The sequence below is a fragment of the Trichomycterus rosablanca genome, chromosome 12 (assembly GCF_030014385.1).
Source record: "Trichomycterus rosablanca isolate fTriRos1 chromosome 12, fTriRos1.hap1, whole genome shotgun sequence".
Classification (NCBI taxonomy): Eukaryota; Metazoa; Chordata; class Actinopteri; order Siluriformes; family Trichomycteridae; genus Trichomycterus; species Trichomycterus rosablanca.
This window is the reverse complement of record NC_085999.1, coordinates 33549583-33562037: the sequence shown is the minus strand read 5'-3', so window position 1 is coordinate 33562037 and position 12455 is coordinate 33549583. Positions and strand designations below refer to the sequence as shown.

The 12455-nt window shown below is 39.6% G+C and overlaps 1 protein-coding gene across 2 annotated transcripts; it reads right to left on the bottom strand.

The window, feature by feature from the left end:
- Positions 1–329: 329 nt before the first annotated feature.
- Positions 330–12450, bottom strand: cog3 (component of oligomeric golgi complex 3). 2 transcript variants are annotated; one of them, XM_063006028.1, is made up of 23 exons: positions 12253–12450; positions 10789–10935; positions 10529–10590; positions 9830–9995; positions 9316–9390; positions 8950–9042; positions 8409–8534; positions 8067–8147; positions 7594–7637; positions 7201–7327; positions 6942–7033; positions 6219–6358; positions 5766–5926; positions 5580–5682; positions 5280–5371; positions 4529–4618; positions 4211–4331; positions 3640–3728; positions 3411–3545; positions 3094–3169; positions 2151–2278; positions 1627–1725; positions 330–730 (listed from the first exon to the last, which is right to left on the bottom strand). In XM_063006028.1, exons 1-23 carry the CDS (start codon positions 12424–12426, stop codon positions 701–703), a joined length of 2451 nt encoding a protein of 816 aa, XP_062862098.1. In that variant the 5' UTR covers positions 12427–12450; the 3' UTR covers positions 330–700. The 2 variants fall into 2 exon arrangements, with proteins under 2 accessions (XP_062862098.1, XP_062862097.1); XM_063006027.1 differs by having other exon boundaries at positions 8067–8150; positions 12253–12449.
- Positions 12451–12455: the final 5 nt, after the last annotated feature.

Genomic DNA, 12455 nt, shown 5'->3' with positions numbered 1-12455 from the left:
TCTTTATTTATTTAGAGCAGCCAATCCATCTTCTGCATGTTATTAGGGGGTGGAAGTGTAGGAAGTAAACCCAGAAACAGCAACATTTTAACATACAAGAATTAACCCCAGGTATTCAGAACCCTGGATTTCTCACCACCCACACTATATGCTGCACCAGCGTTACTTTTAGCATGAGAACTTTAACCAGGCGGTTCTTGAAGAACAAAAATGAGAAGAAATTTGCAGCTTTAAAGGAAAAGGTGCTAATAAAGAACCAACAAACGTTGCCAGAACCACAAATAAATAAAACACAAAAGAATTCCTCATCACACTGAGCCATAGCCCAATCAACAAACAAATAAACATTTCTTTAATAATTAGAGTAAAAAGGTTTAATATGCACTACAGTCCATTAAGTGTCATTCTTCTCCATGTCCTTCATTCATCACATCATCAGATTATTATTAGTTCTGTACACACACATTTCTCAGAATATATAATACAAATGTTCATACAGAACACACCTACCTACACACCAACACCATCCACCAGATCCCAATGTCCTAATATATATTATTATTATACACACACACACACACACACACACACACACACACACACACACACACAAACAGACACATGGTGTGTTAAGTTGACTCAGCTTTGGTCCTGATCTGTCTGATCTGTCATTTAGTGGAGCTTTAAAACCTTGTCTGGTTTATTTACTGACAGACAGCATCAGATTAACCTGTAACACCAGAAAACAACAAATTACTTCATTTATCCCTCCAGAAAGCTTAGGTTCATGTGAAAACTGCAGCTCATAACTGTAGCTCTTACTGAACACACAATAAACCTCCCCCCCCCATTAAACCAACCAAGAAAAAAAAAAATTAACACCTGTATCAGTACAAACACTTTCATAATCTGTTAAGATTTTCACCTCACTATGGAAGAATTTTAGTTATCCAGCGTATCAGTCATGATCTGCTGGGTTCAGATCAGAACGTTGGCTACTCAAATAACGTCAGATGGTGAACTTGCTTTTGTACTTTGGATCTGTGTGTGTCATGCTGCATCACCTAGTTACACCTCAGCATTGGCTAACAGATGATTTTACCTTCTTCTCAGGTATGTTTCAGATTGAGTGTAAATAATTCTCTCAAGCTTTGCCATGCAGCCACTGTTGGGCCCTTGAGCAAGGTCCTTAACCCTCTCTGCTCCAGGGGTGCTGTACAATGGCTGACCCTGCGCTCTGACCGCAGCTTCCAAACAAGCTGGGATATGTGGAAAACGAATTGCATTGTACTGTATATTTATTTATGACAAACAAAGGCGCTCTATTCTACCAACCACAAACGGTCCAGGTCCTAATACAGCAACGCACCTCCTTTTTCTTGCTGCTGTAAACTAACGCTATACCAACACATCTGACTAGGCTTAATCAGTTTTAATTAGTCAATCTATGGAAGATAAATGTTTATGAGCTGATGTATGATCTAGTAGCTGATGGGGTTGGTTCGAAGTTTTAATTTCTTCATTTGAGGAAGGAAGAGTACTTTTATTATGGGAACCGGAGCCGCTAATAAAGTGCTGCTGTGAAATGGTTAACATGGTCACCGCCCGGTAATACAGTAAGCTGACCTGTTCCATGGAGGGGCAGGCGATGATCTGAAGGTCCTCCCCACTGTACTTCTCCTGCAATACTGTGTGGACTTTCTGGAAGATCTGCTGAATGTTATTCTGTAAACACACACAGCAATGTGGAGATTAGAACTAACACCATACATCACTACACCTTGTTATTACAGTTGGTGGTGAGATCTGCCACCAGAGGGCGCTACTGGCTGAAAGATTGAGCATGTTGGAGTTAATAGGGATGTTAGGGGCCAAGGGGTTTGGAACACGTACTCATACCTCCCATGACTGGTTAATGAAATGAGAATGGATGTGAGTGGAGCTTCAGTTCCACCTGATGATCAGTTTGAGCATAAAAGAACTGGAAGCAGTCTTATGAGGAAGCATAGCACAGCCTTAATCCCCATTATTCTACCCATGTGTGGGAGACTGTGTTACAGTACCCCATAACCAAAATCTTTCTAACCCCTTAAGATAAGCTTGTGAGTGTTTTATAGATGAGGTCAAATGAGGTTGTGCTGGTATCTTACCCGGACAGGTTTAAATAGGATGAACTCAGTATCTTTGTTAGCAAGGTATAACGTCATGCTCTGTAGAGTCAGTGGCAGTTTGGTCTTCATCACTCGATACGTGGACATCACCAGGTCATTGATCTTAGCTACACATTTACATAAAAAAACAGAAGATAAACATGATTAAATTAATTCCAGACTGAGTACACGTAATGGCAGCATTGGCCAAAATTATGTGGACACCCAGTCTAATCAGTTGGTTTAGTTACTTCAGGTTTGTTGCTAACAGCTGCATAAAGGTATACAGCCCGGCAATCTGAGCTCAGTGACATTTAACAAGACACTGTTATGATTCCAGAAAAGTCAGATCAGCAGCTAGAGCTCCTCTAATCAACAGTAAGTGCTGTTATGGAAAATTGGAAACATCAAGGAGCAACAGTAGCTAATCCGTAAATTCACAGAAGCAACAACAGTACAAGAACTGTGTATCAGGAGCTTATGAGACTGGGTTCGCATGACCAGGCAGCAGCATACAAGCCTGAGATCATAATGTACAATGCCAAGAGTGGACTGTGGTGTAAAGTACACCATCACTGGACTTTAACACAAAGCCATTACTGGAATTGGACTCTAAAGTAATGCTACTGGCCACAATGTCATTTAAGTGCCTCCAACATTCCTCTTTTAGCATATAAATATATACCTATAAATAAGGAAATGGTTTGGTAAGTTTCTGCACAGAGCCCTGACCATAGTTCCATCTAATACTTGATGAATTGGAACACTAACTTTAAGCCAGCAGTAATCAGCATCTTCCGACAGCAGCTCCTGGACCTCAGTAATGATTCAATCATGATTCAAAATCTAGTGAAAAGCTTTCCAGATGCAACATCTAGATGTTGGGGGTCTATTGACTTTTGGCAACTGGGACTATGGATAGTAGAAAACAGTAGAAACCTACCAGGCTGTGCCCAGGGCTGCTGGGAGAGCTGGTAGCTCGGTCCTCCTCCAACTGCCATCGACTTTAATGCTGATACCTAAACCGCCATGCAGACAGTAATAATAATTACATTAGATGTGAAAAATCCTTGCTTCTTATTGGCTGGAGGATCTGCATTCATTTCTTACATCAGAACACTATATCCAATTTAAAAAATGTAAATCAGTCAAGTGGATTACGTACAGTAAGAGCCAATGTAAAGGTCTCAGAAACAACTCATCTAGGAAGGTATAAGTGACCTTGAAAATACTGCTAAAGAACTGGACTTCCAAACCCACCTTGGTGAGAAATTCTTCCAGATTAGCTACAAACATGTGGGTCTGCTGCTGAATGAACTGCTCACAGCTGGACTTCAGATGTCGATCCACTTCTTTCTTTGAGTCTATGTAGTGCTCCTTAATCTCAGGAGTGCCCTAGTCAATGTAAATGAGGGAGAGATGAAGCAAACTCAACCCAATTAACAATTAAAGCATTTTTACACAGAGGATACATGGATGGAACCGCTACCTCAAGCAGGAACTCCAAAATAGCGTTGTGACTGTTCAGCCGGAAGAATTTTGGCACAGCTTTGGGGTTCAGGATCTTAAAAGCAGCATCTGGAACAAACAATCAAACTAGGGATTTTGAGCCTGTTTTGAGACTTTAATGAAGTCACTTAGCTCTCAAAGCTACTGAAGTGGAACCAAATTGGAGGTCCAAGTCCTAGTGAAGTTCAATTTTAATGTTAAACAATAATTGTCCCAAAAAGCTAAAAATGACACTTCGGTACAAGGGTACTGTATAATATTCATAGATTTCCAATGGTATCTCTGTTGGGCCCAAAAACATAAAGCAGTAGTTTAGTAAGGGGCCGTTTTATAGAATTACAACCCAACAAAATGGCAAGTTTTTTTTTTTTAAGTGAAACCAATGAGCTGCTCTGTATTTATATAATTATTCATGCTGCTTCACTGACAGCTGACTGACCTGCGTCTGTAAACAAATAACTAGGTGCTGTATCCCAAGCTTAATGCACATGGTCACGCAGTAAGTATAATCTTGACATGAAATAATTATTTTTTCATATTAGCTTTCCCACCTCTGGTCTTCTTTAGATCCAGTGATATTTCTTTAATAGCAAAGTCTGTGTGGAAAGGAGCGATCTGCTCTCTCAGGATGAGTAGGTGCTTGATAAGGAAGAGCTGCCCGTCAATCTGACTCTGTAAAACATTTAATACAACATGAGCTTTAAATCAAAACTAAATGCTGACTATCACAAACAAACATTACACTCCACATATTCAACCGTCACAGCTACTTAAACCAGGTAAGAATGTGCTTTTCAGGATTCTGTGGACAGAGCATTGTAAGACATGAAACTGTGACTGATCTTCATTTTGGGTTTTGTTTCCCATACCTTGTTATTGAGGATGTACTCAGAAGCTTTGAGTAGAGACTGGATACATGCGGACAGAGCTTCCTGAGACAAACCCTGAAACACTGCTCTCTGTAAAGCAGAACAGTCCAGCGTTCAGCATGAGAAACAGGCTAATATTAAAGAGGTCATGAATACACTTGGTAGAACCTGTGACATTTGGAATGTGGAAAACATTATACAATGTCTGAAACATACAAAAATACCACACACCAAACATCTGTTTTTTGTACCTGAAAGCAGTGTCTTGATACTTTTACACTAGCACAAAAAAGTAAGTTCCAGGAGGACCCAAAACTCACATCAGAACCTGTATTGTATGTCTGTGGGAATTTGTGCTAATCAGTCAAAAGAGCATTTGTATGGCTGGACACTGATATTAGTAAAGTAAGCATCAACTTCATCATCATTTCAAAGCTGTTTAGTTAGGCTGAGGTTGAAGATCTGTGCAGGCCACTGGATTTCCTTTAAACCAAACTTTGTTTCATAACTTTATAGAACTTTCTTTGTTCACAGGGGCACAGTCATGCTGGAACAGGAAGAAGCCTTCCCTAAACTGTTGCTGCAAAGTTGAAAGCATATCATGTTCATAACATAACTGATTTATTACTCCGGTTAGAAGGGGTGTCCCAATACTTTAGTGGACTTAGTTCTGTGCCTAAAAACAACAAATTTGGGTTGAACTCTATTCTGTCAAACAGAATGTTGTGTGTGTGTGTGTGTGTGTACTTACATCAATGCAGCGGTAAAGTTTAGATAAGCACACTAGCGTGCGCCTGACAGTTGGATACCACATCCCATGTAGATCAGCAGGAGAGACGCCACCTAACAGACAAAACAACTGTGTGAGAAATTGATGTCCTTTGTTTTTTGCCTTCTCCGACTATTGGGCATGCCTGGTAATGACCAATCAACAACAGTTTGGCGAAAGTAGGTCACGTCCATTAACACAATTGGAAAAGCACCAACAGTAAGAACTGCACAAAAAGCAAGCATTTTACAAAAACACACTTGTGCTTTTATTTCAAGTCACCTGGAGCTCCAGTCTTTCTAGAGGAGTCAGATTCCTCCAGCTGAACATCAGAGAAGGAACCAGCAAGCCTGGTCTGCTCCTGCTTCAGAGACTGAGCAATTTTCTAAAACATACAAATTACTTTTACATTCAGACACCAGAATAATAACCAAAACTAGGATCTGTGAAGTGTTTTTTTCCTCTGACCTCCATCATCTGAAGTTTTTCAGGGTAGGCCAGGTCTCCTGGTGCAGGGTTGTATCCGATGATGTCGGTCTGAATATAGATGTGAGTTCTGTAGACCAGTCGTTCCTGAACATCCTCAAGCATCTGCTTCACCACAGCATCGAATGCTCCTAATTGTGCCGCTGTATACACAATGGAAGAAACAGCGAGGTCACTAAATAAAGTATCTACACCCTTTACTTAATACTAAGTAGATGCCCCTTTGGCAGCAATTATAGCTGCAAGTCTTCTTGGATATGTCCCTACAAGCACACCAGGCAGTTTATCTCATTCTTAATGGCAGATCCTTTCAAAGCTCCAGTTTAGTGATTTATGGAAGTTTATGGGGTTTCTTTCTGGGAAATGGCTTTAGGAGGTTAATAATGACTATTATGAACATTCTACACTATTAAAAACATCTGGATAAGTTCTAACCATTGTTGTGGACATGATCCTCCAACATCTCATTCTTTAAAATGCTGCAAAGTTCAGACAGTGTCTCCAGGTGCACCACATGGATGATGAGCGGCCGGAAAACATCGTACAACGACACACACAGTTTCTCCAACAGCTCGCTAAAAAACACATATATAACAATGATTCATAAATAAATAATTAACAGCTGATCACAAACTGAGATGGGCTGCATATTACATATTAAACTAAACACTCAAGTCAATGTGCAAAATCACATGCTAAGTACTCTTCATGGCCTAAAGTATGTAGACACCAGTAAATTTGGCTATTTCGGCATTACTTATTTTAAAAGATAGTGGAATCATCATTCCACAAAGCTCAGTGACAAAGCAGCACTGTTCTAGGATGTCGCCTGGCAGTTTGTCATTTTTATGGGTTTAAGTGATCAGGTCTACGATCATCATGTGCAATGCCAGGGAGCTGCTTGACTTATATAAAGTAAAGTCATAGGACTACAGAGCAGTGAAAAATTAAGCTTCATTATCTGGTAGGCTGACAGACAAGTATAGATTTGGCAAGTGTCATTAGAATGCTTCCTACCCAAATACATAGTGCCGAAAAAAGGACCAACCCCAAAGTGTATGGATTTGTGTGTAGAAGGTGTCCAATACTTTTGGCCATGTAGTGTTAATCAAACAAATGGTTTGTTTTCTGAATGTAGAGGAGGGGATGATCACTCACTCCAGTTTGCTGGTGTGTTTGGAGAAGAATTCATTATAAAGCTGATGTTCATCCTGACACACATGGACCATGAATGCACAACCACTTCTCACCTGAACACACACACACACACACACACACACACACACCATTCAGCAAACCAGAGAATTGAGATTTAGTCTCTCCTGCAGAACTACACTGGATCAGATAAAGCATGATTACAAATTAGAATGAGTAAAGAAAGCCTGGATAAAAGGACCGACGTTATGAGCGTTCTCACCAGAGCACAGTGATCCTTGTTGTTTCGGCTGGTAAGGTCAGTGATGGTGGATCTGATGCTAGGACTGAGAAGAATCTCTCGCTGATCCAAGTAACACTGGTGAACATCATCCAACAACTGCTGATACCTAATACACACACACACACACACACACACACACACACACACACACACACACACACATCAAACACTATATAGACAAAAGTTTGTGAACACCTGACCATAAGCAATAATACCCCATGGACAAAAGATTTGGGACACCACTTATAGCTATTGAATTCATGTGTTTCAGCCCACTTGAAGTTTGCACTGTGAAATTGCTAAACGCTGCAAATACATTTAAATAAACATGTTAGCATAATAACTGAACGGTGCAGATTATGAAGTACATACTCTGGGATTTTCTCTGATCTTTGTTCAATCTGCTCGATCAACATCTGGAATCAAACAAAGAGTTAATTATTGATAACAATATTAAGGTACACACAGTGCATCACAGCTTGCTGCATACTGGGCTGCTGACCGGTCAGAGTAACCATGCTGACTAACAAAGCCTATACAAGCTATGTTTTGTAACAGTGGGGAATAGTAGATTTCATGTAAACCTCCTCTTCCTTGCATGCTTAACCATCCTCCTCACAAAGTGCGGTGGCTGAATACACTCGTGTTCTCTGCTTGCTTTGAGCGTGTTCAATTTAACAATAGCCATGACCACATACAGGTGTGTAAACATTTTAATAGTCAGTGTCTGAGTGATAAGGATGAACACACTTTTCTCTTATCCTACTGGTGTATCTGTATGAGGGAATATGGCCTCTTTGTTACACTGTGTTTGTTTAACATTAAATAAATAAAGTTTATATTACCTGGAGTTTGGGTGCGGCTGCTCTGAATTTCACATAGTAAAGTGTGAAGGCGTTGTCGGAGCTCGCTGTGCTCATGGGGTCCTGCTGAAAAAAAATAAACATTTTAGCAACCCCCTCCCAAAAAGGTTTTAATTTACTAAGTTGTGGTTCATCACCAAAAAAAACCCTACAAAACCCAACCTGTCACCTCATGCTGAGAGAACATTTGTCTAGATAGTCAGATATAAAGGAAACACCCAGAAAACAGGTGAAGCAAGAATTAAAAGTCTCCAAGAGTCTTAATAAACTACGGCTACGGTTTCTGTTCAACAGCTCAGGCTAGAAGTATAAAAGTATTCATACCCTTTTGGTAAGCTGGTTAGTGAGATTCTGTAATGTGTTGATGATGTGAGTCTTCATGAGATGTAAAGCTTTGGACAAACACTGTCTGAATTTTGTGAGGTAAACTGGATAATCCTTAAAATTGGGCTGGAAGAAAAAAAGATAAAATAAATATAAACATTTGACAATAACATTATTTCTTTTTATAACAGCTTCTGTTTTTAATAAACTCAAAATTACATTAAAGCTAATAAGAAGCTAAAGACAATCAAACACAAAATAACATTAAAACCAAGAAATCTTTTTTTATTGCTTTGGTTCAGGGGTTTTACTCCTCAGTCCTGAGGACCTCCTGTCCTGCACAGTGTAAGGATTTCTCTATTTTTAACAGACCTGCTCACATTCAGAAGAGCTTCATCATTAGCTGGAATAAGGAATCTTTCATCTGTGCAGGACAGGTGTTCCCACGTGTTCCTTGGACCCGAGTTAGGAACACTTGGTCGATCAGATCAGATATTATGACAAATATCCGGGCAAATGAAATTAAATGTTTAAAACCTACGTGTGATGAAACGTATTCAATGCAGTCATCTAATTTGGAAAGCATCGGTATAAAACTCTCGCTGTTTACCGATAACGTTGAAGAGTTCAGCTTCTGCAACAACATCCCAACAATTACACATTAAATAACAGATCCAGGTTTAATTATACATGGTCTTTTGCAAATGTTTTCACACCCCTAGTGAACAAACCTACCGAAAACTTACATTTAAAAATATGACAATATTACATTTTCCACATATTTTTTTATAAAATTTTCATATGATTCTTATTCTGTGATATTATGATCTCATTCATCTACAGCCTAGCACAAAAAAATGCAGTTAATAAATAAAGTGTAGAAATGAGAAATGCAAATCATACGTACTGTATTCACATTCTCCAGCTCATTAAAGTAGGAAAGTTTTTGCTGAATGCTCTCAGCCAGCTGCACCAGTTCAGACTAAAACACAAGTAAGCATAAGGGCATAAAATTATAGTAACATAGTATTCTAGTGGATCATTCTGATATATTAAAAACACAGTATAACAGAATTGAGGTGGTTGGTCTGTACCAGACACCATAGCCTTTATGCCCTCTGGCTTGTCCTCGAACCACTGTTGGTGCATGCTCACCACAGCTGCCTGTGACACCCCTTGCTGTTTGGGAGAAACTTCAACCCAATCATCTGGTCATAATGACCTGCTTACTATCAAAAAGTTACTGAGATCTTTATGCTGAACAGACCTGCTGCATTTAACATATGAACTATGGGTGTTGGTCCTAATGTTTTGGCTCATTAGTGTAAGTTGAAATGTTGAAAATCATTTAGAGACAAACATGTAATAACATACAATCAGAAATGAGTAAAGAAAACATTCAGTGTGTTCAGCATTCCTACCTGCTCTTTCAGTAACTGCTCACAGGCCTCGTGCAGAGTTCCCGTCTTTGTAGATACAAACAAATATTGTTTCTGAAGTGAGTCCAAGTGATCAAGAGCTTCGTTCACATTTGATAATATAGAATCACACTGCTCCTGATAGCAGTTTAAACTCTCCCGAGTTCTCCTGTCAACACAGAGAGAGATAGTCACAAAAAGAGAGACAGAGGAAAAGAGAGAGACAAAAATAGAAAGAGAGACAGAGAGGCAGACAGAGTATAATAAATACATTAGGTTCCATTTTTCTACTCTATTTATACATTTTCTCAGTTTTCTTGCAATCTAGTCTCACCCAATTACCTGATTCATATTTAAGCCTGCAATCCCATTCTTAGGAGAGCCACAACCATTGCTTTTCACCCACACTAGGCAGGTTCATATGGGGCTTCATATCGTGTACAGAGAGTCATGCACTGATCCTCATTATATCCTGTTTCATTGTGCAGCTGCCCTCGATCAACCCCAATCCCACTCTATGAATGAGCCAATCATCGTCCGTAAAAGCACCCGGCATGCCGGTGGCAAACTGAGATTCAAACTCTAATGTTCGAAATTTCAGCTCTGGTGTGCTAGCGTGTTTTAACGCTGGACCACCCGAGTGCCAGGTAGCGCAACCAGCATCAGCATAGTGTGGAATAGAGATATAGAAATGTAGTGTACCTGTATTTAGCTCCTTCCTCTTGGTCCATATGAGCCTGCAGCTTGGAGAACCAGGAGAAAAACTACAGAAACAAAATATTAAAAAAAGAAAACTCAAAATAGGAAATAAAGAGTAAAAAACACCAAATTAGGGCTATACTGTCTATACTGATACAATATTAAAGCAGGAAATAACACTGGAGCAAGTTTCTTTAGGTAAACTTTGGTGTTTATGACAGGAGGGTTAAATACTTATGTAAGTCTTTGTACATTGCTGATACCTGCTGAGCTGTTTCTATTCTGTCATTCTCAAGCTGGAGTGTCTGGAAGCCCTTCATCAGGATGTCCTCGGTGGAGGCTGGAACAGCAGTCGTGAATGAAGAGAGCAGAGAGCGAGACGACAGATCACACAGATCCTCAATCGGCAACTACGGGGGAAAAATAATTTGTACCATATTTACACACACATCAGACCAAATTAGATGGGATGAAAAAGAATCAAGATAGAATCGGACAGAATTAATGAAATCAGAAAGACAGAAAACAGAATAAAAACTAATCCTACATCAAAGTTGCATACACTGATTAGGAACTTGACTGGAATTTTCTACTATAGTCAATAATATTTATATTTTGGACCTGAAATCAACAGATGGGGGCACTGTCATCCTGGAAGAGACTATCCCACTAGAATAGAAATAATACTGCCTTACAGTGATGTTTGCTGTATAGGCCTTTTTTATAGGTATTTTTTTTTATTTCCTCACTTTCTAATTGGCTTATTTTGTTGGTTGGGATAAAACTATCTACGCAATGCCATCACATACCTGAATACTGATCATTACAAGTCTTAATGACAGATTAGAAACTATGTTTTTATAAAATTTTGTTTCCCATCACACATGTTCGAGTTTTCGTACACTTTGCCGTGTCTTCATGTTCAAGGGTTCAAGAGTTCAAGAGAGGCTTTATTGTCATTTCAGCTATATAGGAGTACACACTGGAACAAAACAACGTTCCTCCAGGAACCAGGGTGCAACACAAAACAAAAAGTGCAAGAAAATACAATATACACAGTGAAGATAAACAACATTACAATAAATACAAAAACATTTCTAATCTAAAAAAGTAATTGAGGAAGACAAGACTAGAGACAAGAGTAGTGTTGGCCAGTACATGGTACTAAGTAAATGATAAGTGAGGTAAAAACATTTTCTGATATACAGATAGCAGTGTATGGTTTTTATAGCAGCAGAAATATAAAACAGTAATGTGCATACAAATGCAATATTGTGCAAATTGCAATTCTGCAAAGAGTCTGAAGCTGGGACGTGGATGAATGTGGACAGAGTCTGAAGTTTCTGATATCAGTACACCATAAATGAGCCACATTATAAACACTATTATAGAACGAAGCTGAACTGATTCTATTCAGCATTATAAGAAAAGATTAAAGCGTAGTGACTCTGCATTGTACTAGTAGTACTGACAGAAGCAGCTCCACTGCTGTCTCAAATTACACACCGCCTACAATACAAAATAGTAAAAAGGGGCTTTACTCAAAAGTTAGAATGTACTCTGCACACTGTAAAAGTATTTATATTTTCATAGCTTTCACGAGACAGCATTAAACGCACTCTTTTTAGGTAAACTCCCTAAGTAGTGGACTATTTATCTACCCTATCTAGTGAAGTACTGTATTATTTGGGACGCAACCAATCACAAGCCGTTACAGGTAAACTCGCCTCAGATGGAACAGGGAGCGTCTCTGCGGCACTGCGGATCTCCAGCACCGAGTCGGTTTGTTTGTCGGTGAGCGGGGCGCTCGGGTCGGTGCTGCGGTCCCACAGAGCGAGCTTTTCTCGGGTCCGGGTCTCCTTATCTGCCAGGTCCGGCACCAACTGATCCGGAGACACCATCTTCTCTCCTACAACAACATTCAACGTCA

Excerpts from the sequence above, each read along its gene's own strand:
- cog3 (XM_063006027.1), bottom strand. The coding sequence starts at position 12,426 with ATGGTGTCTCCGGATCAGTTGGTGCCGGACCTGGCAGATAAGGAGACC. Across the intron at positions 10,936-12,252 it reads CGCTCCCTGTTCCATCTGAG|TTGCCGATTGAGGATCTGTG; the intron begins GCGAGTTTACCT and ends TTTCCCCCGTAG. Across the intron at positions 5,927-6,218 it reads GGATCATGTCCACAACAATG|CGGCACAATTAGGAGCATTC; the intron begins GTTAGAACTTAT and ends TTGTGTATACAG.